General features: G+C 46.2%; 1 protein-coding gene across 1 annotated transcript in view; it reads right to left on the bottom strand.

The window, feature by feature from the left end:
• Positions 1-27,966, bottom strand: part of CACNA1H (calcium voltage-gated channel subunit alpha1 H) — a 255,626-nt gene that overhangs the window by 86,078 nt on the left and 141,582 nt on the right. Inside the window, exons 5-8 of the mRNA XM_050906346.1 lie at positions 26,488-26,647; positions 16,824-17,139; positions 3,874-3,966; positions 1,131-1,920 (exon numbers count right to left, since the gene is read on the bottom strand). Of these exons, the coding sequence (XP_050762303.1) occupies positions 1,131-1,920; positions 3,874-3,966; positions 16,824-17,139; positions 26,488-26,647 (1,359 nt within the window). The remainder of the gene's footprint in view (positions 1-1,130; positions 1,921-3,873; positions 3,967-16,823; positions 17,140-26,487; positions 26,648-27,966) is intronic.

Below are 27,966 nucleotides of genomic sequence, written 5' to 3'. Positions count from 1 at the left end.
GAAAACACAGGCATTGAAAAAAACAGATGACAAGTTTGGTTTAAAAAGATTAAAAAATAGAAGCTAGATCTTTTTGACTTTTTACTGTTTGAGGGCTTAAGGCTCTATTTTTCAGCCTCTAGCTCCAGCCATGAGGACTGGAAACATTTTGCAAAATAGAAACCTAAGTGTTGCATGTAATCACTACTCCAGCAGTGGGTGATTTATATGTGAAGGGAGATAAAACCACACTAACTAGCAGTGCTGGTGTGGCTGCAGTCTGTACAGATAGGGATGGGACAGAGGTACAAGAGTCCCTAAGATGTTCCTCATTCACTCAGATTGAATGGAGCTCCAAATCTGCAGTAACACTCAGTCCTACATTTCTTCTGCACGTGGGGAAAGACGAGAGGGAAAGCCTGAGACCTGTAGCTCTGCTACACCCCTGCCCTCACACGCATCCTCTGAGGACTAGCACAGAGCAAGACCCTGCAGTGGCCATGGGCCTTCCTCCAAACCTTCTGCTCCTTCTTGCCAAAAAGAAATTCAGAGGCTCGGAGGCCCATCAGAGCAGAACTAGGGGTTTCTAGAAGTGTCTGTTTTGAGTTCTTTCAGTGCCTCCCTGTTTTAAACTTCTTACGTTTCCTATACCTCATGCTTCTCCACCAGCTTCCACCTGCTCTTCCCTTTCAAGGTATCATCTCCCAGCAGCTGGGGCTTCTCTGCTGCAGGGCTGCAGGTGGCAGGTCCGTCGTTCACCAGAGATGTAATTCCAGGGGCTGCATCGATCTGTTCTTGGGTGGGAACAGAGGGAGAACCTCCAGGACATCACTAAGCACATGAGAGGAGCTCAAAAACACATGCTTTCTAACCACGGGAAAGAGGCCTCCAGCAGTGGCCTGAACTCACTGCCTGGACCGTCCTGTATCTTGCTTTACCTAATGACTACAAATACAAGGGTAGAAGGAACAGAGCTCTCAGTCCCTCAACCTGTCCTACTTCTGGCTTCAGTGCTCAATTCGAATAGCATTCACAAAACAGCCTCCATCTTCAGCACTCTACATGACTATCATTAACACCTTACATCTTGAGCAATTTGCCCTTTGACCAGTTTTCCTAAGCAAAAAAAAAATCAGTTTTTTTGTCCTTACCATGCTCTCCTACCAGTTGCTGCAGCTTCCCATAAGAATCCGTGCCCAAATTTACAGGGCTATTAACCACGGCCACAGGTGAATTGCCATTCTTCTTTCCTTTGGGAACCGGAACAGAACTGGCTTTGCTAGTTGGAGAAGGCAGGATGGTAGGATAGTTCATGTTGCCATGGTTGGAGAGTCCGGCAGTCAGTTTAATGCTTGCAGGCGCATTGGAAGACTTACAGTTCACTTGTGGTCCTTCGACATGACAGTCTGCATGGTAAATGCTGTGCACAGACTCTGAATCTGGAGGAGGAGCAGGGCTCTGCAAGTTGGGTGATGGAGAAGGAAGCATCAATTGGCTTCCAGGTTTCATGACCTTGAGTTCCAGGTCGCAGATCTCAGGGTTGGAGCGTGGCCCCCGAGGGCTCCCATTGCTGATGTGATAGTGGTGGTGGTGGTGGTGATGGTGATGGTGGATGAGGTGGTGTATGGAGGTGATGCGCTTTTTGCCTCGGTGGCTTTGCCCATTTGTGGTGCTGTTTGGGTTAACTTTTTTCCGGCGCTTACTCTGCCAGTTATTGTACAGGCGTATTGTCCGCCGTTTCACCTTCCTGAAGATGTGGCAGATGTACTTGAGCAACTCCTCGTAGCAGCTACCTGGCTCCGAGAAGCTGGCAATTGTGCTGTCGTTGGAGAGATAACGGGCCCGCTGCTCCTGCATCAGCTGGTTCTCCCGCTGCTTTGTTTCAGAAAACTGTGTTGCTATCACAACCAGGCACAAGTTAATCATGAAGAAGGAACCAACCTGGAGAAAACACAGGGAAAGGAATTAGCAAATTAGCAGGGACTTTACAAAGCAAGACACGCTCTTCACCACCACATGCTGTCTGGACTTGAAGTGTGGTTCTTAGAAATCCCGAGATTTCCAAACATGCCAAATCTCAGGGTCTGCTCACCAAATGTTATGTCAACATGTGCCTGAGCTGCTAAATTTGCTCCTAAGCCATGTTAAATTATTTTGGCAATGACAAAGAAAGCTGTTAACAATAGCCTTCACCACTTTCCTCCCCTCAACAGTGATGACATTTGCTACTAACGCAGGGTGTACGAAACACAATGCAATCAGTTACCACCACAAAACAGATCACTAGGAAATACCCGGCCAACCTGCAAGGAAAGATGGTCTGAAGTCCAGTTTGTGCTGTACTGAAGTTGCCTCTTCTCTTCCTCTATCACTTCACCCCCTGGCACAGCGCACCCTCCTTTTGAGGAGGACAGTCAGGGTCCATGCATCTGTGACCTTGTACTCTTGTATCTCTCTGCCAGAGAAATGCATCTCCAGGAGATTCAGTGCTCCTAAAAAGGCCTGATTTATTGTCTGGTTGAGTTGACGTGTTCTTGGGTGATACCAGGTTTTCAAAATGAAGTCCCAAGGACAAGAATGTGAAGTGACCTAAGGCTACATCCTTCCCTCAGCTGTTGAGTCCACAAACTGGTTTTTCACCACTTGGGTTCATAAATCAGCCAAAGGAAAATGTCAAATATTCCCATCAGAGAATCAGTGCCCTTAGGCGTGAAAGGGACTGACGTCAAGAAAGTGCCACTGTCTACATGGCCAAACCTCTGTGCTGTGCTCAGTAGGAAACGTATGGATTTAATCTGGACCATTGTCTGGTGAATCCTCAGGGGAAGCTGTTGGGAGACGTTTTGCAGCGCTATTCTCCAGTTTGTAGTATCAGCCTGGATACTGTTTGAGAAGCAGTAAGGGTGCCATACCCAGCTCCGAGTGACTTGGAGATTAGTCACCTTCTGGCTTTTCTGCAAGGATCCATATGTAGAGGCGGACTCAAAAGAGTAGAGCGTAAATCTCTACTATGCACGGCCCATTGCTAAAGGCTCAAAAATCACTGGCTTCAGAATGCTGTCCATTACTGGGAAACCCTCACACTGCTCTGATCCATGCCTTTCCCACTGGTGGTGGGAGCTGTGGTGGTTTGACTTCCCAAGGCCTTCAAAACCACACTGACAAGGATGGGGTTATATATAAAGAATATCCAGCCACAAAAGCACTTCGAAGTGCCTCCGTCCCATGTCCTGCCTGAACATCTACTTGGTACTTTTCCCTCTGCTCTCCTCCTGACTTAAATGCTTAACTTTTCCACAGATGTAGACCCCTGGAGAAGGTTGTGCCCGTTGTAAAAAAAAGAACCTTGCTAACATGGTTAGCGTAGCTAACATGAAGGCAACCTCCAGTGAGTAATACTTTATTTTTAGGAACGACAGCACCGTAAGACCTCAGAAAGGTGCACTGCTATTATTACTGTTATTTAAAGGGCTCAGGTGAAGTTCAATAGTTTGAGGGCCCTTCGTTGAAATGAGGTGTCCTCTGGCACATTGAGGAAGCTAAAGGAAGAAAAGCTACGGCCTCTCCGCTTTTTGTTCTGATTAGCAGTTGCTTGGCCAAGGCACAACAGTTAGGACGCATCAAGGTGACAAGACCAAGACTGGGAGAGTAAGAGGGAGGGAAGACCATATGGCTTGGCAAGCTGTGCCTATGCATCACATGTGACACTAAAAAGGACTGTTGTAGCCAATAATCTGTCCCCACAGCACTCATCACAACCTGCATGATTACACTTTATGGCGGGAGGAAGGTCTCCCACTCTGAATCCTAGCTGGCTCTTCTCTGTGAAAAGCCCAGGGAACAACTTTACCCCACAAGGACAAGGAATGGGAGCATCTCACAGTTCATACTTACTATTATAAGCAATATAAAATATATAAAATTGTAAAAAGAATGTGCATCCATCACATAATACATGATGTCAACCCATCCTTCCAGGGTTATAACCTACAGGAAGACAGAGAAAGAAAGTGTAAGAACAAAAGTCAACCAAAAAGTTAGTAAACATCAATCTTCTGATAGTGCCTGGTACTCATTACTCCACAGCATCTCTCAGGATCCATCCAGATCTGCTGCACTTCTTTTCCCAATTGGCTTAGGATAGCAGCAATGTGTGACCAAAGGACTGCCCTGAGGTTTCTACAGGAATCTGGTACGATTAAAATGATAAAACGTTACAATAAAACATCTGAAACACTGGTTCTGAGCCAGTGCAAAGAAATTCCAAGGAGGGATTATAAACAAAGCAAAAGCCTCTCTGTGCAGAGATCTGGGCTTTTACATTAGGCTCCTGGTTTTGTAATGCTACCCATAAAATTCCTAAGTTTTTAAGTCAATTTTGTTTCTGTAAAACCAATTTCTTCGTGATTCCTACTGGCTCACCATTACAACTACATCACCAATATCATAGTGGGAAAGCATCTAAATGGAAGAGAGTTACTTTAATTAAACGTAGAATTGATTTCATACTCAGTTTTCTCAGTCTTCCTTCCACTAAAAAAGAAGCTGAGGATTTAATTAACACCACACAGGCTGTGTGCAGAGTAAAGCGAATTCTGCCATGTAATTTACACTTTTTATTTAGATAAAATATACCAAACTTCTAGTGCTATCTTGCTACTAGTCCTAAAGCTGAAATTCCAGCAGAATTTCCATCAAAATCAAAGCTCCTGTCTGAATTCACTTGCACTGACGTACCCTATTTGCTACGCCTAATGTGAGCCTTGGTTCTCCTAGCGTAAACCCAGAATTGCCACCTGCCTCCAATTTCAGTGGCATCATTCCTGACTTAAACCATGTTTGCAGTGAAGGAACTGTGAATGAGCTTGCTGTGAACAAGAAAAGGATCAAGCCTTATTGGTGCAGAGGACTTTCTGTATGGTGAGTACAGAAAAGCTGATCCATAAAGCACTTGCTGTTGAGGCAGTGAATAAAACAGTGTGCTTGCGACACCTGGAGCATCAGGGCAAAACACTTGCAGGGAAGTCAGGCATGAATCCTTGCCACTTTTCTCCTGTTTTTTTTACTCAAGGAGCTGGAAGAAGCTCCTAGATATGGATCTTTGGTATATGACCACATCTGCAAGGGGGAGAGCATTGCTGTACACACAACCATCAGTACTCACAGTTTCCCTGAGACTGTCAGAGCACCTTGCATCAGCTCATGGGTGCTGGAGGAGAAACATTACCTACTCTTGATTCCTCTCACCCTAAAGTCAAATGTGGTGATGTCTTACCAGCAAGTTTTCAAACCCACTTCCCATGTTGCAGCATGCGTAACTTAACACAGACCATGCAGCTGAGTGAGAAGAAGCCAGCAAATACAGCTCCACGCTAAAACCCATAAACATGATCTGCCAAGGAGCAGGCAAAAATTGTCTCTGCAGCCGTTTTACTCTGCCAGCATTGCTAAAGACTTTGAGCAATCAGGTCTGATGACATGCTGGCTGCATTTACACAAACTGCACCCACCTCTCCTGTTCCTCATTACATGCATTAGATATTCTTTCACATCACATCCTCGCTGCTGGTTAGTGATGTACAGGTATCAGACAGTAATGCTATGCTTCCAGCGGCATGGGTTTAACAAAACCAAAAAGAATGCTTTTGGTCAACATGAACCCCAGAGACCGATCTGTGGTAGAAATTTTTCAGCAACAGACACATTTTTTTGTGTGGATGCAAGTGCTGTTACTCACTCTGGAGTCTGAGAAGGGGTTAAGCTGTCTGGGCAGACACAGGCAGTAATTAGTCTGTTCAGCAGTGTGAAACAGACAAGCAATCAAACCCAAACTGCCCTTTTCTGCCTTTCCTTTAACATGGTTGAAACATTTATAGAGAGCAAAGTTCTTTTCGGCCGCATTCCTTGCCTGTGTGGGCTGTGCACAGCAGCCGATCATCTCTTGCACTCGATGCCTGTGTAGGTTCATGGGGAAACTGGAGGGATCAAGTTGGGAGGTGACACAAGGCTAAACCAAATCACTGCCAACTACCTAAGAAATAGTCTCCTTTGTGCTGTTCAGAGTCCTCTCCCTTCCTTCCCCTCTATTTGGATGGGCATTTCAGAGTCGGGCTGCCACAGCTGGCACAGCAGCTGCTCCATCCATTTACACTTGGGGATGAAAAATGAGCCCAGGGACTCCAAACATATTGGATACACCTCTTCCCCGGATTTGCATTTGGCTGGCAATCCTCAAATTGAATGTATTAAAACGATTAAACACAGAGCCCTCTCTACAAAAGGAGTTACCTGAGGGCTGCTGTTGGGCTTCTGCAGGCGCTGCCAGCCCCCCACCTGGGAAACAGCTGCCGAGACAAGAGTGAGGGCCAACCAACATTTATAGAGGTATTTTTCTTGCATGCTAGACACCATTTTCAGCAAGACTCAATCAACACACCGCATTTCTCCTCTGGAGGGTTGAAAATACTCATCCAGCTCTCAGAATATTTAAGATGTAATTAGAATTTGCATTATTTACTACGCACTTGTAAACCAAAGAGATACAGGAGGTATAAACAGACCGCTGAGCTTTTGTTCTCCTGTTTGACATCTTTGTGGATTCATTCTTGGACTGATCACCCAGTATAAATGCAGCAGTACCTAGGGGAAGGATTCCTGAGCTGCCAAGGATTAGAGAGTACTAGCAGTCCTGTAAGAAAGCGTGCTCACAGACATCTGTCTTCTTTTTTTAATCAAATAGCTCTGGAGAAATGCAGGACAACACACATGCATAGCCACCTGTCTGGACTGAAACAGTGTCTATGATTTTTACAGCTTGATTCTTGCCATGCTGTGGACTTCTTTCCTGCTGTCCTTTAAAGTGCTCCGAATGACTTTACAAGTACGTTTTTACTTACTCCAAGATCTCACTGCATATCCCCAGCAAGGCCTTGGTGTAAATGGGAACAAGACCATTTGAATTTGCCAACAGCTGGTCTATACACTACAAACTAAACTCTTTAACTCTTTTTGGAACCAAGTTAAAGGCACCTGCACTGGTGCAAGGTTCACTGCTGCAATGCACAGTTTGATCCTACACACTTATTCTCAGACCAGATGAATTCAGAGGGAAAGCTAGCAACTCTCGCTGTTCTTTTAAGAACACAGATATATTTTTTTCAGCGTTGCTTTGCCTACTGTTCCTCCCTTGAGGCACCCTGAATGCAATATCACCTACTTCGCTAAGCAGAAATGACTTCCTCCTCTCTTCAGTTTCCAAGCTGATTAATCCAGTTGACTGCAGCTCCAGCATTTGGCCCTCCAAGCCCTTTATAGATGTCTTCCAAGGACCTGGAGCACCTTTCTTGTGCTTTCCAATCTCAGAAATCCATTCTCAGTAATTAAATTCTGTTCAAGCCACGGTTGTTCACAGACAGACATATTAAACAGTGCCTCCAAATGTACCAGCTCAAAGCTTCCAATAAACGCAACATACAATTATTTATCAATAGAGATAAGATGGCAAGAAACACGTTTCCTAATTCTGCTCTGATGAAAAAGATGTGCAAGATACGTGGCACACTAAAATTGGCAGCTGCAGGGAAATAGCTGAAAGATTCAATTAAGATGATTGGCAAGCTTGTCCCGGAGGGTGCTGCCGACTGTAATCACGTGCTGCAGACCCAGTGGGAAAGGAGATGCTGCCCCCTTAGCATAGGGAAATGATTTTTGCCTTCGAAGGACTGAGACTGTGGGCAGAGAACAGAGCTGTCCTCTAACCCATCAGAGATCCTGTATGATGCTCAGTCTGGTTCTCCTTGCCTGCTCACTCAGTCCTTTGCCTCTTACACAGCATGGGCAGGGATGGGATAAATCATTTGTCTCCCATTAATACCTATGAGGCTGAGTACTAAAGCCCTCAGTCTTGTGTCTGATCCTCTCTCCCATCACTGCAAGAATTTAACGGAAAGCTTGCTCAGGTGAATGTCAAGACAGATTTTGACTTCATTGATCTTTGGCTTGGACACCATTCACACAGTCCCCAGTCAGGCACTCCCTGATCACCATACTAATGTGAGCAGGATGGGAGAGGACAATCAGATTTATTTTTTTTTAAATCTTCTGTTCTGTGATTCTGATCCTCCTGGTTTGCTTATGCCACAAATATTTCATCAGTTGTAACAAAGATGCTTGTCTCATTTATAGTAGCGTAACTGGGGACAGAATCAGGTCTTCTAGTCAAGCTAATCAGAATCAATCTAAAACTCCAGAGTGAAAATCACAAGGGAGATGTAGATTAAAGATGCTGGCAATTAACTCAGACCTCCTTATTGTTCCTAGGTAGACAGGAGGTTTACATTGCTTTTTCTGGGGTCACTTCAAAGGTCTTTGCATAACAATTTCTTTTATTATGTCAAGAAGTTTTCATCATAAAAATCCTTGTCTTTGAGCTCTGCCAAAATTTTTGCAAGTTCTTGGTTATAATCCATTCAAGAGCAGGTTATTTTTTGCTTTAGTGTCAGTTAAGAAAAAGAAAAAAGAATCAGCCAGTGGAAAAAACCAATACCCAAACTCCAACCCAAACTAATTAGTAAAGTCAAACACAGAATTACTTTCTGTGTATTAGAAAGCACTAATGGCTAGTGCCAGATGGACTGCTGCAGATAGAAATCAACCTTGAGGTGCCACTAATCAATCGAGGAAAGTTTGGAAAATTACTGTGTGAAATGAAGCTGAAAAGATTATAAGAATTGAATGCACAGCATACAAAACTCCAGCCTAGCCCTGAGGCCTGATCTGTCTCATGGCAAGATTTCACTTCTATGATTACTTGAACAAACTTCATTTGAAGAGACAGCCTCCCTAAGCATGGGAACCAAAATCAGCATCTCACACTTCGATCAAAACCCCTATAAAGAATAGCTCTGGCAAGCAGAAATTTCCTTGGTGGTTGATTTCAGAATTGCAGGTGCTTGTTCAACTCAGTGCCTGGCCGAAGCAGGAGATGATATAGAGATATAGGGAAACCCAAGTGTTTCCAAACAATTTGAAGCGTTCATCTTAATTGACATCCATAATTTGCACTCAGCCTCTTTTTCTTTGGCCTAAATTGGGTCCTTCGGGGACAAGACGGGCATTATCTGCATCAAAATCAATTATGCTGAACCAAACAGCAACTCTGAGGACTGCCATGATTATTTGGTTTTATTTACTTTTTATCTCATCATTTCCCTGGCCCTGCTGCAAGGTTTTTTAATTTTTATAAGCCTCATCAAGACAAGATCCAATGATATAAATTGAGCGCGCTATTAGTTACTATGATGGTCTCAGTTTTATAAGGCCTTCAGTATTCATTTCTGAAAGCCTCTTATCTATGTATTCTGCCCTCTTGGGCATATTGATTTGGCTAGCAAGCACTGACCAGTGAATAATGGAGTATTCCTTTTCCATATGCAGAGTGCTTGGCAGCTAATCAAACCAATATTTTTGAAGTCAGCTTCACAATTTTAATTATTTCCTCATGACACATGTTGTTAAGTAACCTCTGTGGTCAGAAAAACAGGTTTTATTATATTGAGTAATGTCCTTTGAACAGACGCTTTTCCTTTCACTTTGAGGGCCTCCTTACTTTCCGAAGTGACTTTAGCAATTTCTTTATAAATTGAGAGTCTTGCAAAGCATGCACCTGCTCTGAAAAGTGACCCTGCAAAACAGAAGAAAGGAAACTGTGCAACCTTGCATGTCTTGGATTCCTGACCTCTCAAATTTGTTGGACATAAATGTGATCTCTGGTCAGCGTTACCAGTTCACAGTGGGTCTTGAAAAGCAGAGTGCAGCCAGTCTGCAATAAAGTTGGACACGTCACTGATACTGTTATTGGTGGCCCAAAACCTGAAAGTGAATCTACGGGCTTAAAAATGGCATAAAAATTCAACAACTTTTGCTACAAAAGGAAGGTTAGTTGCTGTCTCTCCATTTCACACTAAATAATGCAAGATCCTCATCCAATAGCAAAAACATCACTGATTTCAGATGACTGCTGCTTGCAACAAATCACATCTCAGTTCATATTCATGAGGTTTGATTTACTGTGATAATTATCCTCTGTCTTCATTGTTTGTGTAAAGTATCTTATGCACAGGGAATGTATTTAACTGTTTAGCTTCAGCAATAATGAGTCCATTATCATAGAGAGCGCCATAAATCAGAGTTTTATAGCAGAGCAAAGCTGAAAGATGAAGAGTCTGCAATGAGGAGAAGGGAACCGAAGCCAGACTGAGATCCTTGCTTACAGATGAGTGTACCATATAGCAATTATATGAATGACAGTGCTTCTCCAGACACCGCTGTCTGGAACACAGCAGCACTTTGGGGTACTGGCCCAAATGCAAAAAGCAAGGACTTTTGTTATTCGTATTGTTACACCTTGTTTCAAATGATATTAGAGACTATTAGGGACAAAGGGTGCACAGCTTCAAGCACAACTAGCCCTCTGTGCGGGACTATGACACAAAACACATTTCAGGTGTCCCAGCGCCTAAGCTTTACCCATTCACACTAATCAGTGTGTGTGGGGGGGTGTCTTGCTCTCCTGGATGGATCTGCCAACTCAACACAGTCTGGAGACAGTTGTGTGGGGACATCAGCGTAAAGGAGCTGAACCTTTGGCTTAGATACAAGTCTCCCCTAGGCTACATACAACTCACAGTGCAGGGTCCAACAGCAGCAACTGATCATGGAGCAGGTTTCGGGCAATTAAACCAAATTAAGATTTCCCTGTAAGAACTGTTGATGTATCTCAAGACCAGTAGCTTTTCATCACCTAATTGGACTCTAGATTAGGCCATGGCTTGCTGCAGGCACCCCTCTTTCTGCTCTAAATACAAGAATCTATGATTGAGGTAGGATGAAACCCTTCCAAAACTACAGAGGTTGCAGTAGGTTTCTGCGCCCTGCTGGGTCCCTGCACAGGTTAGTGGGCCCAGACCTGGAATCAGGAGAGCCCCTCTGACTTGTGCCATATGGGACAATTCCTTCTAACCTTCAAAATGAAGGAGATTTTTCAAAAGCAACTAATCCTCTTGGAAGCACACTCTGAGATGCTTTAAAGGGGCTGGATATTTTTAGATTGGGTATTCAGCATGAAAGCTCTTCAAATGCAGAAAATGATGTTTATTTGGCTGACCAAATTAAAAAAAGCAACACCAACAAAACTCAAACCCCATCATTTAGAGTAAAATATTTCTGGTGATCCAAAACAGATTCAAGTCTAGCGACAAAGCATCTTCTCGAAGCAGTGGAAATGAAAAGCTTAGAGCTCTTTTCTTGCCAAATTCAGCACAGATAAGCATTGTTGACACATATCTCTAGTTTAAAGAATGAACCGTTTGACAAAAAGAGTCCTTTTGGCCAAAAAATTATCTACTCAATGAACTCTGAAAACATGGCACCCAGTGTGACAGCTGCTTCTGAAAAACACGGCCCACAAAACTACATGTTGCACACAAATACAATTGCAGTTGGAAGCCTCAGGCTCTTTCACTTCCTTCTGCTTCAGTGTGCCTTTTGGCTGTTCCCCCAAATATTTAAGACTACTGGAAGTGGAAGAACAAAAGTTGCAGCAGACAGGCAAGCAAGCATATTAGTAGCATCTTGTGTACAATACTCTTGAGGCACTGGGGTAACCGTTCCTGAGCTGTCATTTTGTAAGGAACTTGGCTGAGGTGCTCTGAGGTCCCAGCAACAAAGCAAGAGAAACAGGCCCCCAAAAGGTCCCATTAATATCCATCTGAGTAGACAGCCTAGCTAAGAGGAAGATGTACGAGTGGGAACAAACAGGAATGACCCTGCCAATTCTGTCCTGCCAGTAGGTTCCAGAGCAGAGGTTTGTGCTTACTCTAAGGGAAAGCAATGTTAGAGCTTCAGGTCTGGTCTCTCAAATGAGATCTTTTCTTGACTGAGTGACAGTATAGACGAGGAGGGACTCCAAGCTCATTCTTGCATTTGGCCATAGCAGAAGCGCATTGAAGTGCATATAATTTTTCCTTTAATTCAAACAGACGATATGGTAAGATACGGTTCCCATTACAGATTTAGCTGAAAGATTTCCAGGCAAGGGAGAAATCCTCAGGGAAGGATTTCAATCATGATGAACAGAGGCTGAAACAATGGGAAGTGGGCAACAGCTGTGGAACAGATCAGGGCACCAAACAATAGCGAAATGAGACAAATGAACCTTCCTCTTCCCAAACCTGAAATCTCCCCCCAAGCTCTGTACCTTCTCAGCTGGCCCATCTACAGGCACAGCTAGCAGGGGTGCAGATCCTGGCAGAAGCAGAGTCAGCAACACGGAGACAAAACAAGCTCCTCATCAGCACAGAGAGCAGAGTCAAAATGAATAAATCCTTGATTGGATTGAGATAGCTTACACAAGCTCCCAGGGGCTTTTTTGACAAGCTAGAGCACAGAAGAGGTAACTTCACATCGAACCAAGAGGGCTGTTTCGGCAGGTGGCCTGCAGCATACGGCTGTCACTGCCAGCTGTCACACCTGCCCAGGCAGCCTGCCATCGCCTTGGGAGTCAAGTATCCGCAGAAGGACAAATGAAGGAAGAAGTGGGTGGCATCGATTCCCCTACTTTCCCACCCCAAACCTGTTCTCTCTCCTGAGCTGGGCACCCACACCTTCGTGGCTGTAACACACTCCCAGCTTTGGTGAAACTGGGTACAAAGAGAAGTTCTCCATCTAAGCATGCTATCAAGAGAACACCTTGAACTCTTGCTGCTGCTGACAGTTCCTTTAATGCTGCTCTATTTCCAGACATCTTTCTTCAGAAGGTGATTCAGCTTTTCCTTTCTTGGGCATTCTTATCATGTCATGTGCCTGCTGGGCTGTCTTCAGCTCTCATGAACACAACCAGGCTTTTTTTTTTTCTCCTGACAGCAACAAGGGGGCTGCTGAATACAAAACAGTCTCCTCCGAGAATTCCCTCGCTAGGGCCTTCTGATGATGGGCCAGAGATGTGTTACTTGTATGACTTAATTAACTTGTTAACTGAGATGTCTTCTTAAGCAAAACCTCATAGAAGCAATATGTACTCAGAACCACAGATTCTGTTGCCAGAAACAGAATCCTGAATCTGAGAGCTGCATCCAAGGACTAGTTTCAAGAGGGTCTTTCATTAAGGAAGCCCCTTAGAAAACACAACTACTTCTGAAATACATGTGAAGAAGAGGCCATAAAAAAGGTAACTCAGCCAGCACCAGCAGTGTCACAGCCCCTCTGAACTGCCAGACAAATCTTCTCTCTTGTATTGGATGGACATTTCCTGAAACATCCGTGTAATTTTTCCCCCGTACATTTCCTCTCAAAGTTCAGACCTTCCAACTGTATGCTGGAAGGAGGCACAGAGGAACAGCTTGTTCCCTTGATCTTGTCTTGGTTCTGCCTAGCTGATGGTTATTGCTCCTTCAACTTTGCCTCACTAGTTTTGCCAGAAGCATTGCCTCCTGATGTGAAGTGCTATTATAGATCTTACTTCTCTGCGAGTCAGATGTGAAATCATCCAAGCAATGGTTCTGTGGTTTGCAAAGCAGCCTACATCATCTCTTCTTCCCAAACTGTGGATCTTACCCACCATCCAACCCCCTTTTGTTTTAACAGGGTTTCTGCATTCAGGCCTGGCCACACCGAGACTGATGGTTGGGAAGGCGGCAGTGTTTTGGTTGCTCCACTGAGACTGTCAGTAATTCAAATTAAATTGGACTTTGGTTAGGTGGGTAATTCATCATTTGCAGTGTGACAACAATACCTGTAATTACTGCTCTTATTGTTGCGGCTGAAATTCATGTGCAATAAAGGGATCTTAATATCATGCCAAACCTCACAGTTAATTTAGGTTCTATCTCCTTTCATTTATTCTGTAATAAGCTAATTAGTTCACATAATTTGCCATTGAACGTGCCTTTGTAACAAATATATACATGAATTAGCCTATTACACAACAAATGAGGGGAATCAAAACATTAATCATTTGCAGGATTACATAAGGAATTATTATCCTTTCAAACACCCATAGATGTAGCCATCGTCTTTATTACTTTAAGATTTTTTTATTTGCACTAGGTTGGTTCTCCTGTCTGATGCCTCTGACTTACTCTTCTACTTGGAAGGTCAACAATGCATTTCACTGTTTGGTACGCCGCTCTGCCACATGCCAGGTTACTTGCAAGTTCAGGATCGTTACCATGAAGTTAAATGTCTTTCAGCTTCGCTGCTTAAATCCAAATTCTGGCAGCTGAAAGAGCTTGGCCATACTGCTAGCCTCCTGCCTTGGCGCACCACTCGCAAGGATGTTTTGGAGTAGAGACCTTCAGATTTCCCTGTCAAAGTCTGCTTTTGGTTTTGTTTGTTCGCTGTCTGCACAGTATCAAACTGTGCCCTTGGAAACTTTTGGGCACGACTTGCAGTCACTGCGCTTGGAAACTTCCTTCGGAATCTCACCTGTGGGGCTCATTTCACCAACCTCCCTTCTGACAGCTCTTAAACCATGCTAGATTTCCAACTCATTTGGGATAAATCACGAGGGATGCTCTATCCAGCTGAGTCCTAAGATTGCCATTATGCAAACTGGAGGCTTGCCAGACCTTGGGGTTCAGTCCACCATTACAACTCTCGCAAAGTACTACGTATTCATTATTCCTCAGAAGGGATCAGGACAATTGGACCTGTCTCATCCAGAACACAGCAGAGTGCTTTCTGCCCAGTAATTCAATACCAATTCACAGGGAAGCTCCTGAGCTCCTAAAACCATCAGTTCTACTTTCTGCACTACTTACTTTGAGGCCTCATCTAACTGCTGACCTGGTGCTACCCAGCTTCAACTATTAAATGTAATGAGAGCACAACTCAATAGCTTTATTTGTTAAATGTTCTCTGCTTACAGCAATTGTTTTGATTTAGCATCCCACCTCTTGCAGTAATGATTTACTCTTTCCATATCAAAGTTAAGCAAGCACCTCACTCCCAACAGCTGCTTCTTTACCTGGAGTTATATTGTTTTCAGCTTCTAAAAGTGAATCCTTACTTCTAAAAGGAATAAAGATGTAAGAAGAGTTTTTGGCTGGAAATACTCTTTAGCATTTGGATGGTCTAAGCAGCACTAAAACCAATCATAAACCTCCTGGCAGCTGCCAAAATGATCTGTGGATACAATATCCAATTTTGCCAGACACTCTGCTCTGCCCAAAGGAATCTGTTGAAACCTCTGCTGTGGCTGGTGTGTTCTTCCTGGGTTAAAACTGTACATTTTCAGGCTGAGAAAATGAAATACCAACATGAAATGAAAACTTGCAGTCTGCAAAAAGGCTCTGGAAGTAAAAAGGAAGCAGGACCCCTCGAGAAGCACCTGCTCATTTTCAATGCACTAGCACAGGCACTCTGCAACACATTGCCCTCTGCCCTTTCTCTGGCAAGAACATTGCTGCCCCGTGGTGGGAGCCAGACGGGACCTCCTGGGCACATCCATCAAGCTCTGTCAAAGAACTGTGCAAGAGCAGAAAAAGGAGAATGCAAGTGCAGCCAGAGACTTATCTACTATTCTCGCTTTGATTTCCCTCTTTCCTTTATGCAACACTCACTACCAGTCAGGAATATTCAAAATTACTGTGGCAGCTCCTCTCTTGACATACGAATTCCAGGAAAGAACCAAAGCATTTTTAAAAAAAACATAGCCTAGTAGAGACTCAGGATCTGTCTGAACCCTTCTGGATTCGGTTTTAAGCCTCTGACACCAGCAGCAGTGTGATTCAAGGTGTGCTACTGTGACAGCATGAGAGCACACAAGATGCTCAGAGCAAGCAATCGCCCCTTTACAACTCCCAGATGAAAACTGAAAGTTATTAAGTTCATATTATAATATGAGACTAGAAGGAAATTCATAAACGAAATTTAGAGCTCTGAATGAGTAATTATTCATCATTAACAGAACTAAAAGGAGATTTTTTTTCTCTTTTAGGAATAGATGTCACCTACACTTGAGGAGGACTAACTAAAACAGGGCATCTAGCCAAAAGCATAAGGAAATTTGTATTAAAAACAGAAAGTGCAAATTAAAAATGGAAAACAGTACATGGATCATTTAAAATAGGCTAGCCCTAAGAGACCATAGCCTCTGGACTGTGTAGATGAGCTATCCAATGTTCCAGAGCTAAAATGCTTTGAAAATGCTTCAGTTGCTGGAGTGTTTTTGTCACCTGTAAAGGCTCCCCCAGTCTGAGCTAGAAGCGCTTTGGCCTCTAGTGAAGAGCTGTATAGGTATGGATCAAGAGAGACTCAAATTCCACGTGAGTAGTATCTCTTCACAGGTATTCTAGCCTGAACAATTTCTTCTGCCCTCCAGCATACCATGCTAACCAGTATAACCCTGTAATTCCAGAATCAAGCCCAAACCATGCCATTGAGCTAGTTCCTACATTTTTAGAATGATATTAAGTCTTGCTTAAGGACTTCGACAACACTCTCCATTTCCTGATACTACAGCAATAAATAAAGACCCTAACTCTCAAAAATCCCTGGGATTTATCCAGGTCTGATTTGCAGTGCTAGAACTTTCCATACTTTTGTCTGCCTCAAGAAGTATTTTCCCACTCTTCTAAAATGCACTGAAAAAATGGCTATTCTCTCCAAATGCTCTCTTGCAACATTTGTGCAGGTTATTGTCTGATTCATTTACTCGATACGTCTTTATTTGCAGTTTCACACAGGTGCAAGCAAATTCCTTTCTCCTCTGATGCATCTATTAAAATCTTTCCAAGCAAAAGATGACAAAACAAAAAGAAACAGAAAAATCTTTAGGAGACTCCTACCTGAAAAATAGCTATCCAGGCATATCCAATATTATCAAAATTGATAGCTCCGTTGTGTGGGTTTACGTCCCCTGCCATGCATACGTTGTAATACTGGTTCCAGTTTATGCAAGCATTCCTGCTGCTGAAGTCAGGGTTGTATAAACTTGGGGTGTAGGAGTCCATGCTCAAGGTGCACTCCACCTTGTACTCCTTCCTGTTTGGGATGTTGGAGCATTTCTGCATGCCGTTTTCACGATGCGATGAGCAGATGAACGGGTTCTCCTCTGCTTCGTCTGTCCGGTAGTACGGATGCAGGAAGGTAAGGTTGTATGTCCTGGAGGGGGAAGAAAGAGAAGGATGAGAACAACCAATGCATCCCTTGTTTCAGCAGCAGCAAAAGGCGCTGGTTTCTGTCCTTGGTTTGGGTGTGTTATTTCTCCTTTGCCCTTCAGTCCCATCAGACTGGGGATGGCAAGCTACAGTTGAGATATCAGCCCCTACCTTTGTCTACAAAGCTTTTTCCATCCTGTAAGGCACCAGTGATCTTTCAGTTAAAGATCAGACCTGAGTTTTCCCAAGCAAACAGGGCAGTTGAAAGTTGAAATGAGAGGGTATAGAGAGAAAAATCCCAGCAGGCCAGGTGCGTCCCAGAAATCTAGGGAACTTTTTGTTTCTATCTAAGGATTTTAAGATAGCTCTTCTGATGCTCAGAACATGCTTCAGAAAACCTGATGGCAAAGCAGCTTTCCAATAAATTTGCTCCTCAGCACGTCTCTGTGATGAGTGAGCTGAACTTTAACAAGGAGAGACCCAGCCACAGGCCGTCTCAAATTCCTTCTGTACTTACATAAGAAAAGAAAGAGCCCACATTAATAGGAACTGTATGCTTACTGCATATCTGATTTAATTGGCCTGGATAAAGTTTATGGCTCTGTTACAGCTAAGATAAGCAAGTGCTCTAATTGCAGCATGGCAGGGACGTGCCTTTTTTCCCGAGGCATGCTCTGAGGCAGATCAGTGAGCAAGCAGAGCCCGGGACTTTTCATGCTGTTTGATTAGCATTAGTGAGACCCACCAGCACTTGCACTGCTGAAGCACTGCTCAAAATAAGAAGGTGCAAAGTCCTAGAGCAGACTATCTGCTGTGTTCAGAGCTGCAGGGATCTAAGATGCTATATAATCAGTCAGGAGACAAGGGAAAAGGCAACACAGAAATTATACGACCAAGCGAGATGTGGGTAGAAGATAAGCAGGTAATTCTTCAAGACAGGACAACTGTATTTTTATCTGTTTCTGAATGTACCTAACGATTGAATAAATTTGGCTCTAATGCGTGCCAAACTAGCGTTATTCCATACAATTGCTTGAAATTTCTCCCCAAAACCCTTGAGTCAAGCAGGAGTCACTCAGCAACTGCACTTTAAGGAGAGAGCAATTGCTGCAGGGCAGAGCTGAGGGGAAATTAACCCTGAAAGACTTTCCTGGGGAATTTGGTTCTCCTCCATCAATGAATTACTTGAGGTGGGTGTTGAGGATTCATCTGGCTTCAGGAATAGGCAAGAGTAGCATGTCAGAGGAATCGGGCATTGTTCACTGGTAATTAAACGTATTCACTAGCTATTCCCCTCCCATTGCACAGTGTTCCCACACTTGTAGACAGAACTGTAGTATCTTCTTCCCAGTTTCTATGCCTTAGATTCAAAAGACAAGAAAAACTTGAAAAATGTTTTTCCTCCGAGACTGCCTAAAAGCCTTCTCCTTCTCCTCCCACGGATTGGTTTCACTTGGAGGAAATTTCCATATAAAACAAGCTGAAGAAAAGGCTGAGTGCTATGCTAGCACGGTGTTTGCTAGATCAGATACTACAACCAGCAGAGTTTGTCACACAGAGGGGGGTACTGTGGAGGCTTGCAAAGGATTAAAACGCACTGAGGCGCAGGGATGTGTCTGGGAGCGCTACAGACTTTGGCAAAGACAGCTAGGGATCTTGAGAGAAGAAACAGAGGGAGGAGGAGAAGAGATGCCTGAGAAGTGACTTCTAACTCACAAGCGGCAGGCAGAGTCCCATCAGCTCCGTTTTGGCCTTAGTGGGTACGCTGCGAGGGGCTCAGTTCAGATGCAAAGGGCTCCTGCACCCTCAAATGCGGTGGGGACCACACCACACCTGGGACATCTCTGCTTACAGCCACAGGGCCTGCCTGAGCCTGCTCACCCAGGGAGGTTCTGGGAGGGCTCTGCACCTCTGTGCCACATGAAGCAGCCCAGGGCAGAGCCATTCCAGACTCACCAGCCTCAGGAAGGACATTTTCCTCTGAAACCTCCAGGTTTGAGAGGCCATGGGTGCATGTCCCACTAGTCTCCTCCCAAGACACTCAGTAGCTCTGAAGTCTTTCAAACAGGACATGGGGATCAGGGCTTTCTGCACCCTGTGGTGGTGACAGGAGTCTAACACCCCCAGAGCCCAGACCAAGCCTGGAGTACGCTGTGCACTGCCTAATACAGCAAAGTAGCACGGCCATGGGACTCTGGGGTATGACCAGCCTCCCCGGGGCTGACTTCACCGCTCTTGAAACCAGGACTTTGTGGGTTACAGGCAAAGAGCTACTCTATGAGTCCCTAAGGTGATGGCAGGAGAGGTCTCATTTGGTACCTTCTCATCAAAGCACCTGGACCTCCAGCTCACGCTCAACAGATCTCTGCAGTTGTTAAATCCCTGATGTGACAAGTCATGCAAACTCGAAACTTGGTCGGTTTGGGCAGCTCAATGCCCAAACCTGGTGCTTGCAGCAGAGACAGCCACAGAGGCAAGTCTCAGACAGTAACCTGCAACCCTGAAACTACACATGGAACACCCAGCCCTGCAACAACCCTGTGTGATCTTGGGAACATCCCTTGCTCTTTCTCGTTTCCCTTAAAACAATGCTGACCAAGGCTCTTTGATCTGCATGTGCCACTCCAGTGACGTACTCTTCCAAACTACAACTGATCTTCCAGGAAAACCTGCTCCAGAGCCAGGTGGAGCTGTGAAACTCAGCAAAAACTTATTTCCTTCACCACCCTGGAAGCAACACCCCACCACAACACCAGCAGCAGGAGTTTCCTGATCACAAACACCTTTTGGCAGCAGGCAGGACAGGAAGGCTTAGCACACAGCAGCTCACGGGCCAGTGTAATTAGGATTCTACCCGGAGCAAAGCTGGACTTGCAGAGGGAGATGGACCATCTGGAGGGATGATTGTGTAATTAGCAGCTATGGATGCACAAGCTCCTTTCCTGGGAGCAGCTTCGTGTTTAGACGCAGACACACACATGCCCGTGCCAAGAACACTGACCATGGAAGAAGTGCTCAGACAGAAGGGCTGATGCATCAGCGTGATGCTCCACTCCGACCTCGCACCCGAGCTCCCCTGCGAGCTGCCTCTCCCACCACAGCACAATATACACAACATTCAGCGCCACACGCGACTCCGCAGCTGTCTGCCCTCCCAGCTGCAGGACTGATACATGTTCATTGTCCCAGATTAATCATCTTTATTTCAGCCCCCAGAGCTGATCTCCTGATATGCCCACCCCAGCTGGGCAGGCTGGACAGGGACACAGCTAGCCAGAGCGCAGTGTGCCAGCCAATTCTGCTGGAGCCCACATACCCAGTTTCGTTGGAGGGAAGGGACGCAACCAGGCTGGGGACCTACAGGACCAATCCCCCTCCCATGCAACGCTTCTCTATTCACTACACCTTGTAATGGAAAGGCCCTTAATGAGCCACATACACAGATTTGAGAGGCTGCATGTTCCCCATGAGTCATTGTTTAGGAAGCCTCGGGCTGAAGGAGAAATACTGCCTGCAGACACAGCGCCCTGGGCTGTGATCTAATAAGCTGCGTAGAGAAGATCTGGGCACAAACCCTCTGGAGAACTAAAAGAACGACACACTTTGGTGGCTGTGGGAGGAAAATAAAACCAGGAAAACAAAGCACAGCTTGACTGCGAAGGGTGAGTGAAGCTTGATTTCGTTCTGCTGCTGCCTGACTGATTTTATCCTCCCTTTTCCCTGCCTTGCTCATTTTTGCAATTGCCCTCCAAATCATTTACAAACTAAAAGTCTTCCCTATGACAGGTCAAAATCAGTTGCATGGGGGCCACTTTCTGCCCAGCCCTTTTCAAGCCCTTCAAGCCCATGTCTGCCCTGGGCACAGAGACACCATGAGCACCCGGCCGGCCGGGAGGGACCCACACCTGCACGATGCTCTGCCACTGCTGAGTACAGAGGAGAAGGGACATGCCAACTGACGGCAAGCACTGCAAATTTAAGACCTTTTTCTAGTTCCTCTGCTTGATGACCCTGCTTGCAAAACCAAAAAGGGGAAAGAAGGAAGGAGAGCAAGAATGAGAAACAATGGTGTTGCAGAATGAGAGAATCCCCAATATCCACAAAATAAATGAATTAGCTCTGCCAAGACCATCTACCTCCACGTGCAGGAAAGGTCAATCTGGCTTCCTTGTTACTTGCCAACAGGCATAGTCTAAATAACTTATTAATGGTAATGAATCCACTAATCACGAGACCCTTGCGCTCTGGGGAAAAGACATGAGAAACTAAGCCCCAGAATGGATCTTGTTATCACATTAGAAAGGATTAACACCCCTTTCTCGGCCAGCTGCCCAGTGCACATCTTTCTCCGGGCTTGCAGCAGCTTTGCAATATATTTCCCTTTCTCTGTCCCTGGGCACGTTCACGTGCAGGAAGGACAGCAGTGGGGTAGGAAAGTCCATTCTCCCCCACGTCAAAGGAGGCTCAACAATTCTTCTCTGCTCCATCTTCCCCCAGGCTCAGTCCTCCCAGCCCAACCACCCCATGCAGGACATCATCCACAACCGCTGGAGTATGGTGTGTGTGCTGAGCACAATCCTGCTTCAGCTTTCTGAGGAGCAGAGGAGGAAAGGGAAAAGGTGGAGGAAACTCAGCATGAAGCAGGATCCATTCCCTCCAAGAGGAGGCTGCTCTCTGGAGGAAATCCTGCTGACAACCCAACGTTGCAGCACAGAGTGATGTCAGGAGGAGCAACTAAGCAGAACTCATAAGTACCTTTCAGACAAACTCAGAGCTGTCTGCCTTGGCTGTTATGTGCCTTCTCGCAGCTCTACAAAAGCCAAGGAGCCAAAGGCGGTACAATGCCAAGCAGGTACAGAGTTAATTAAGACTGAAGTGCTCACATTATAACTGTCCTGCAGCATTAGATAAATACAAAGCACTTCACAGCTCTCTCCCCTCTCCTGCTTCCAACCCACTGAGTTCCTTGAAAGGCTCCACGAGGGGGAAAACGCTCCTCTGCATAACAAGACACAAGCAAGGAGCAGCCCCAGCAGCAACAACCCAGACAAGCTGGGGTGACCCAATTCCTTTATTTACAGATGGCAGGAGGGAGCCAGAGGGGCTGCGTGGGGGAGACACACATCCTGGAGATCTTAGAGATAAACTGCTGGCTTCGCTTGCCCTTCCCACGCACGCATGCCGAGCCTTCCTCTCTCAGACCAGACCAACCAAAAAGGCCTTAATGAAATTCCCCCTCCAGCTCCCACTGTCGGGGATCTGGTCCACTTGCTCACATAGCAGCGGAGACCATTCTGGCACTGCTGTCCCCCACTGCTGTGCAATGCCAGGGGAAGCGCAGTCCGGCCAGCAAGCTCCCCGGGGCTTGACGAGGTGCCTGAGCCACCAGAGCCCTCTGAGACTCCGCTCTGGTCTCCAGGGCTGGCCGGGAAGGGACAGCTTCTCACATGTTCTGAACAGCAGTGACCCACTCCAGTTTATTGCTTGCCAACCTGCTACTGCAACAGCCCAGTAACTGCCTGTAATTCCTTCAAAGTCACTACTAAAAGAGAGTCCTTAATAAAACAACCTCCTTCCAGCATGATACTGCATTGCAACAGTGCAATTTTTGAAGAAAGAGAGAAAGCAGATATTGCCAGTGCACCTCAAAGAAGTGCCCAAATTTCTATCAGAATGTACTATATTTAAAAATAGTTTCTTTACCTGAAGCAGCCGACTTTCAAGGTGGATTTAAAAGAAAAAGTTTCCACAGGAGGAATAAGAATGATGGCAAAATCAAAGTCACTTCTTCCATCTGATGCCTGCTGTAAAGTTGAATAGCCCAGAAAGCTGCTGGCAGCGAGTGTGCAAAGAAGCAAGCAGCAGATAAGAAACTATATTTGAAGCACCAGTCTCTGAGCTCGCTTACACTTGCTTCACTCCAGAAAAGCTTTGGGGCTATGACCCTTCCTTGCCTAGCACCCTGGATTGTGTTCAGATGCTCACTCTCACTTTAAAGCAGTTCTGCTTTCATCTGGGAGGGTTTGACACCACCACCAAGGTGAACTCCTCCAATAACTCAGGTCTTCCCCTTTACAGGGCTGTAAGGAAAATCTGAGCCAGGACCATCATCTGCTCAGCCCCAACCTGGGCGCACAGCGTGCCTGTCCATCCTCCAGCCCCTCACAGCCTGCTGAAGGGCTGGTAAACATTATTTTAGGCTGAGGACAACAGCACTGGGATTTAGTGGGACTTGGCAGAAAAAACTAAATGACCAGAATCTCATTCCCCCTTTCCCGCAGAGCTCTATTCTGTTTACTTCTAACCAAAACCAGAGCTTAACTTTAATCCTGCATCCCCTGGGTGAAGGTTTTGTTGTTGTTTTTGTTCTCTTTGGCAGCTCTCCCTGGAAGGGGATGGATGGTCAGGGATCTCCAGCACCGATGCCGAGCACAGCAGCTCGGCGCAGGGATGGAGAATGAGGACACAGTGATGGACCCGCTCCAATCCAACCCTGGGCTTGACTTTGCCTGTATCTCCACACTGTCTTGCTGGCAGATGGCATCCTGCTGCTGGTCAGCAGGACCTGCTAGTTTGGGCCCAATGCTGTATATTTTGGTCCATCTGTACAATAGCAGGAAGATGTAACCCTGAAGTGCTTTCCCTGTCACTGCCACTCCATGCCTTTTCAACTTGCTGATGGGGTTTGAAGACCACTGCAGGGGTGAACCATATCCCTATGCCTGGAACTACAGATTCAGGAGAATGAATCAGGAATGACAGAAAAGATGGGAATAGTTCCATCTGGATTCTCCAAAGCTTCCACACCAAGCTCCGATCAACTTGGGATAGCTTCTAGATTGAAATGGAGGGACTGGTTCGTTGCAGCCAGGCTTCTCAGGTCTAAAGCTAACCCAGCAAAACACAGACCAAACCAGTAGCTTCATTCTGGGTGATGGTACCAGAGCAATCCACATTTGTTACACTGATACTGGCACCAGCAGAGCTGGAGTAGCCCTCTCCTGCAACAGAGCTGCCCCATGGGCATGCCAGAAGCCTCATTTCTCCAGATTTCTCTGGAACGCTGTAACTTTGTTCACAGTATCCCTGAGCACAGGGCATCAAGCAACAGGACTTGGGCACAGGCAATGGATAGCCCACAGCCACCCAAATTCACCACTACCTGCTGCTGGAGGGGACCCAGGAACCAGCGCAGAGCTGCAGTGAAGCAGGAAGGAGAAGATCTCTTACAAACCTCTTGCCTCTTCCAACGCAGCTCCACAAGCTTAGCACAGGGAGCCTGGCTTTGCCTTCAGTGACCAGGACCAAGACCCTGATAAGAAAATCCTGCGACGCCTTTGATGCTGCTAACGGCCATTACATAATAGTCTGCTTAATATCTGTACTTAGCAAATGTTTCCCCTGTGGTTAATTTTAAAAGCTTCACTTTGCAGGAAATCACATAGCATTTTAGAAACCTGGTCAAAGAGATGAGAGGGACTCACTGAAGCTAATTACAGCTCTGCACTCCTTGTGCTCAAAGCACTGCCCGCACATGGTGCCTGCCCCATGCAACCGGGCCACCCAAGCACAGCTTTAACACCACTCTTTGGGCTTTTAAATGACAGCTCAGAGGTTACTCTGAGTGACAGAGGGTCTTGGTGACCAGCAAATACCTGCTGTGGGTGCAGGAGAGAGCTTGTGAGGTTGGAGCATCAAGACGCAGGAGCAGAAGCATACACACGTCAGACTCATCATTTTCTGCCTTTCAGCATCTCTGATGGGATGAGTAAGTGCCATCAAAGATGGTCTGCAGTATAGAGAAAGGCTCAGAGAGCTGAAAGCCACAGGACTAATCAGTGAAAGGCAGGAACAGGACCTGGGGTAGAGCTGACAGATAATCTCTGCTTGTCTTCCAGACACAATACAAGTTGTAGACAGCAGATGATTACAAACAGATATAATTACAGGCTCTATCTTCTCTTACAGCGCTAGAGTTGCCCTGATTAGCTGGTTTCAGGCATTTCCTCACCTCTGAGCCACTGACATCTTCAGCAGTCTCTGACAGGAGCCCTTCGGAAGGATTTTCCCAGGCAGACCTCCCTTTTCTGTGGAAGCTTGCAGGCTGCACTTGGTTTTGATCTTTTTGTTGTGCTGATGGGCTTTAAGGTGTGCCCTTACGTTGCACCTCTGAAGGGGCAAGCGCAGAACCCCCCAAGCTCAGTATCATGCTGAGGGATTGCTGGGGAGCAGCAAGAGCCAGCCTGCCCCATGGCAGGGGACGAGCCAGGAGCCAAGGGTCATCCCAGTGCCAGCAACACCTGCACGGACAGAGTCTGAACACAGCAGGCAGAACCCAGGGCTGACAGCAGGGTCCATTCAAAGCCCTGGCCATGGCAAGTGATGAACCAGATCCAGGACCCATCCAGGGAACTCAGGCAGGAGCCAAAGAAACCAGGAACAAAGACAGAGCTGGAGACAAGCACACCAACAGCACAGCTCAAACCAGGACTGAGAGCCACAGGCTGAGCTTAAATAGAGCCCTTGGGCCACGGGCAGGGTGTGGGTGGGGGTCCCAGGTAAGGCTCATCAGGGCAACTAAGGCATATTAGCACCCTCAGCACCTGGCAGGGATGCTGGGCCATGCAACTGCCTAGCTTGGAAGAACCAAAACTAAAGCCTGCATCAAAAAGAGCAGGTGATCAAATGTGCTGCCCATCCCTGATGCCTGTCCCAGACTGAGAGCGGTGTACAAATGTCTTTAATGCCTTTCACATCAAGCTTCTTATCTTAATACACCTACAAAAGATTTATTTCTGTGTTTCAGCAGCATCTCCATGGTGCTGTCTGTACCAGTATGCAGACCACCTAATCAGGCCCCTGCCAGGTGGTGTGGTGTGCAAGGTGACCTCCCAGACCTGTACAGTTTTGAGAACTGGCAGTTTTAGGAGAGCTGTAATGCTTTTGTTTGTTCTAAATCCTTAAATTCCCAGAGTCAGGGATCTCAGCTTCCTCAGACAGAGATAATCCAAACCACTAACGTCCTTGTCCTTCAGGTGCAGAGGGAAAACATGAAAAAGCCACTCCAAACCCTCAGCAACTTGCTGACAAGTGGGTTTTTTTCATACAAAAAGTACCTAGCCAGACTCGGAGTCCTGAAGCCAACAACCTTGTGAATCAAGATGACAGCCCGGTTAAGAGCTGCCATTGCAGCTGTGTGGCACGGCCACGTCGTGCTCTCATCCGCAGCACTGCTGGATCTGGCCCCGGCTGCACCCCGGCTGGATGCTAACCCTGCTGACCGCCGGGGTTTCTCCCCGGCAGGGGAGAAGGAGAAAGGAAGAAAAGGTGGAGATTTTTTTGCTGTACTTACATTGCAAAATTCCTGTCTAGGAAACACCTGTTTCTCAGCAGCCCTGCCCAGAGCTGCACACCGACAATCCCAAAGATGAAGAAGACAAAGAAGCACAAGAGGAGAACGTTGCCTAACATAGGCAGAGTATCTAACAGCAGGGTGACGAGTATTCGCATACCTGTGGGGAGAAGGAGAAAACATGTTAGAGGAGCCCTTTGACGGGGAGAGCACGAATGCCACGCCGTTCCCAGCTTGGCTGTGCAGCCAGTGCATCCTGGGCAGAGGAACTGGGATGTTTAAGTTTTGCCCTGAACCTTAAGGCTGAAAAGGAAAGGAAAGAGTGCAAAAGGCTTAGCAGCAAATGGGAACAAACAGCATACCTCCAAAGGGTGGACTTAAGGGTGGGATTTTCAGATGTTTTCAGTAACACAGCACTCAACAACACACAAACACGCGCAAAGCTGCAAGACAGTCTTTCCTGGAGAAACGCCCCCGCAAACCATCAGCCTCCTGAGAAATTGTCAAAATATATACTTATATTGAACATCTCTCATGGGTCACACAAATTGTTCCCCTACACAATACAGAGCTATCATCCTCGTGTAGGGTGATAGCTGTGGCTGCTCTCTGGGCCTCCTCCATGGACAACTCCTCTTCCACGGAGGACTCCTCTCCGTGCTGGCCACAGGACTGCCAAGCAGGAGAAGCAGGGGAAATTTCGACTTTTTTGAGGGAGGAAAGCAGGATGCAAATGTTTCTTCCTCTAAGGAAAGCTCTCAGCTCTGCTCCCTTCCCCTCCTCCTGTGCAGGCTGCCGGGAGACATTCCCAGCTGGTCCGGCACCTCTCTGCAAGGCTCCCTATGAACCTGTGGCCGAGCACGGGCTCCCCCAGCACCTTTGCTACCAGGGAAATGCTGATTTCTGTGCAAGATCTCCCATCCTAAATAAGAAGCTCGAGGAACGAGTCAACCTTGCAGAGCCTCAGCTAACCCTTGCATCCCTGTCCAGCATGTTCCCAGCATCGCTGCCCAGCGGAGACTGGGCAAGGAGGCAGGGACCGGGCGGGCACCTGAGCTGTCTCACACATCAAGGCACCTTCAAACTCAACGATAAAACAGGAATAAAAAAGGGAATAACGACTTGCAGCTCAGCAGTTCAATAGAGGTTAAATGAACCTCTGAGACACCGACCAGCCATCATTTCAACAGCTGATAACTCATGAGAGGAGAACTAATGAAAAGAGGAAGAGACAAAGGCAAATGCTAAATTATAGAAAAGAATAAAGCCAGAAACTGAGCCTCGGGAGCCCGGTGCTCAGCAGAGAGCAGGGCTCAAGTTCATGGCATGGTGGAAATCAATGTGGCTGCTAGATAAGGCAACACTGCAGCCTTTGAAGGCATTTTATCCCGCTAAAATTCTGCTCTGCAAACACCTTTTCCTGCCTGCCTGCCTGCGTGGAGCCTTTTCCCCCTCCATTTCCCCTAGCAGGATGCTGCT

Source organism: Gymnogyps californianus, chromosome 15 (assembly GCF_018139145.2).
Source record: "Gymnogyps californianus isolate 813 chromosome 15, ASM1813914v2, whole genome shotgun sequence".
NCBI lineage: Eukaryota > Metazoa > Chordata > Aves > Accipitriformes > Cathartidae > Gymnogyps > Gymnogyps californianus.
This window is presented reverse-complemented; position numbering and strand designations above follow the sequence as displayed.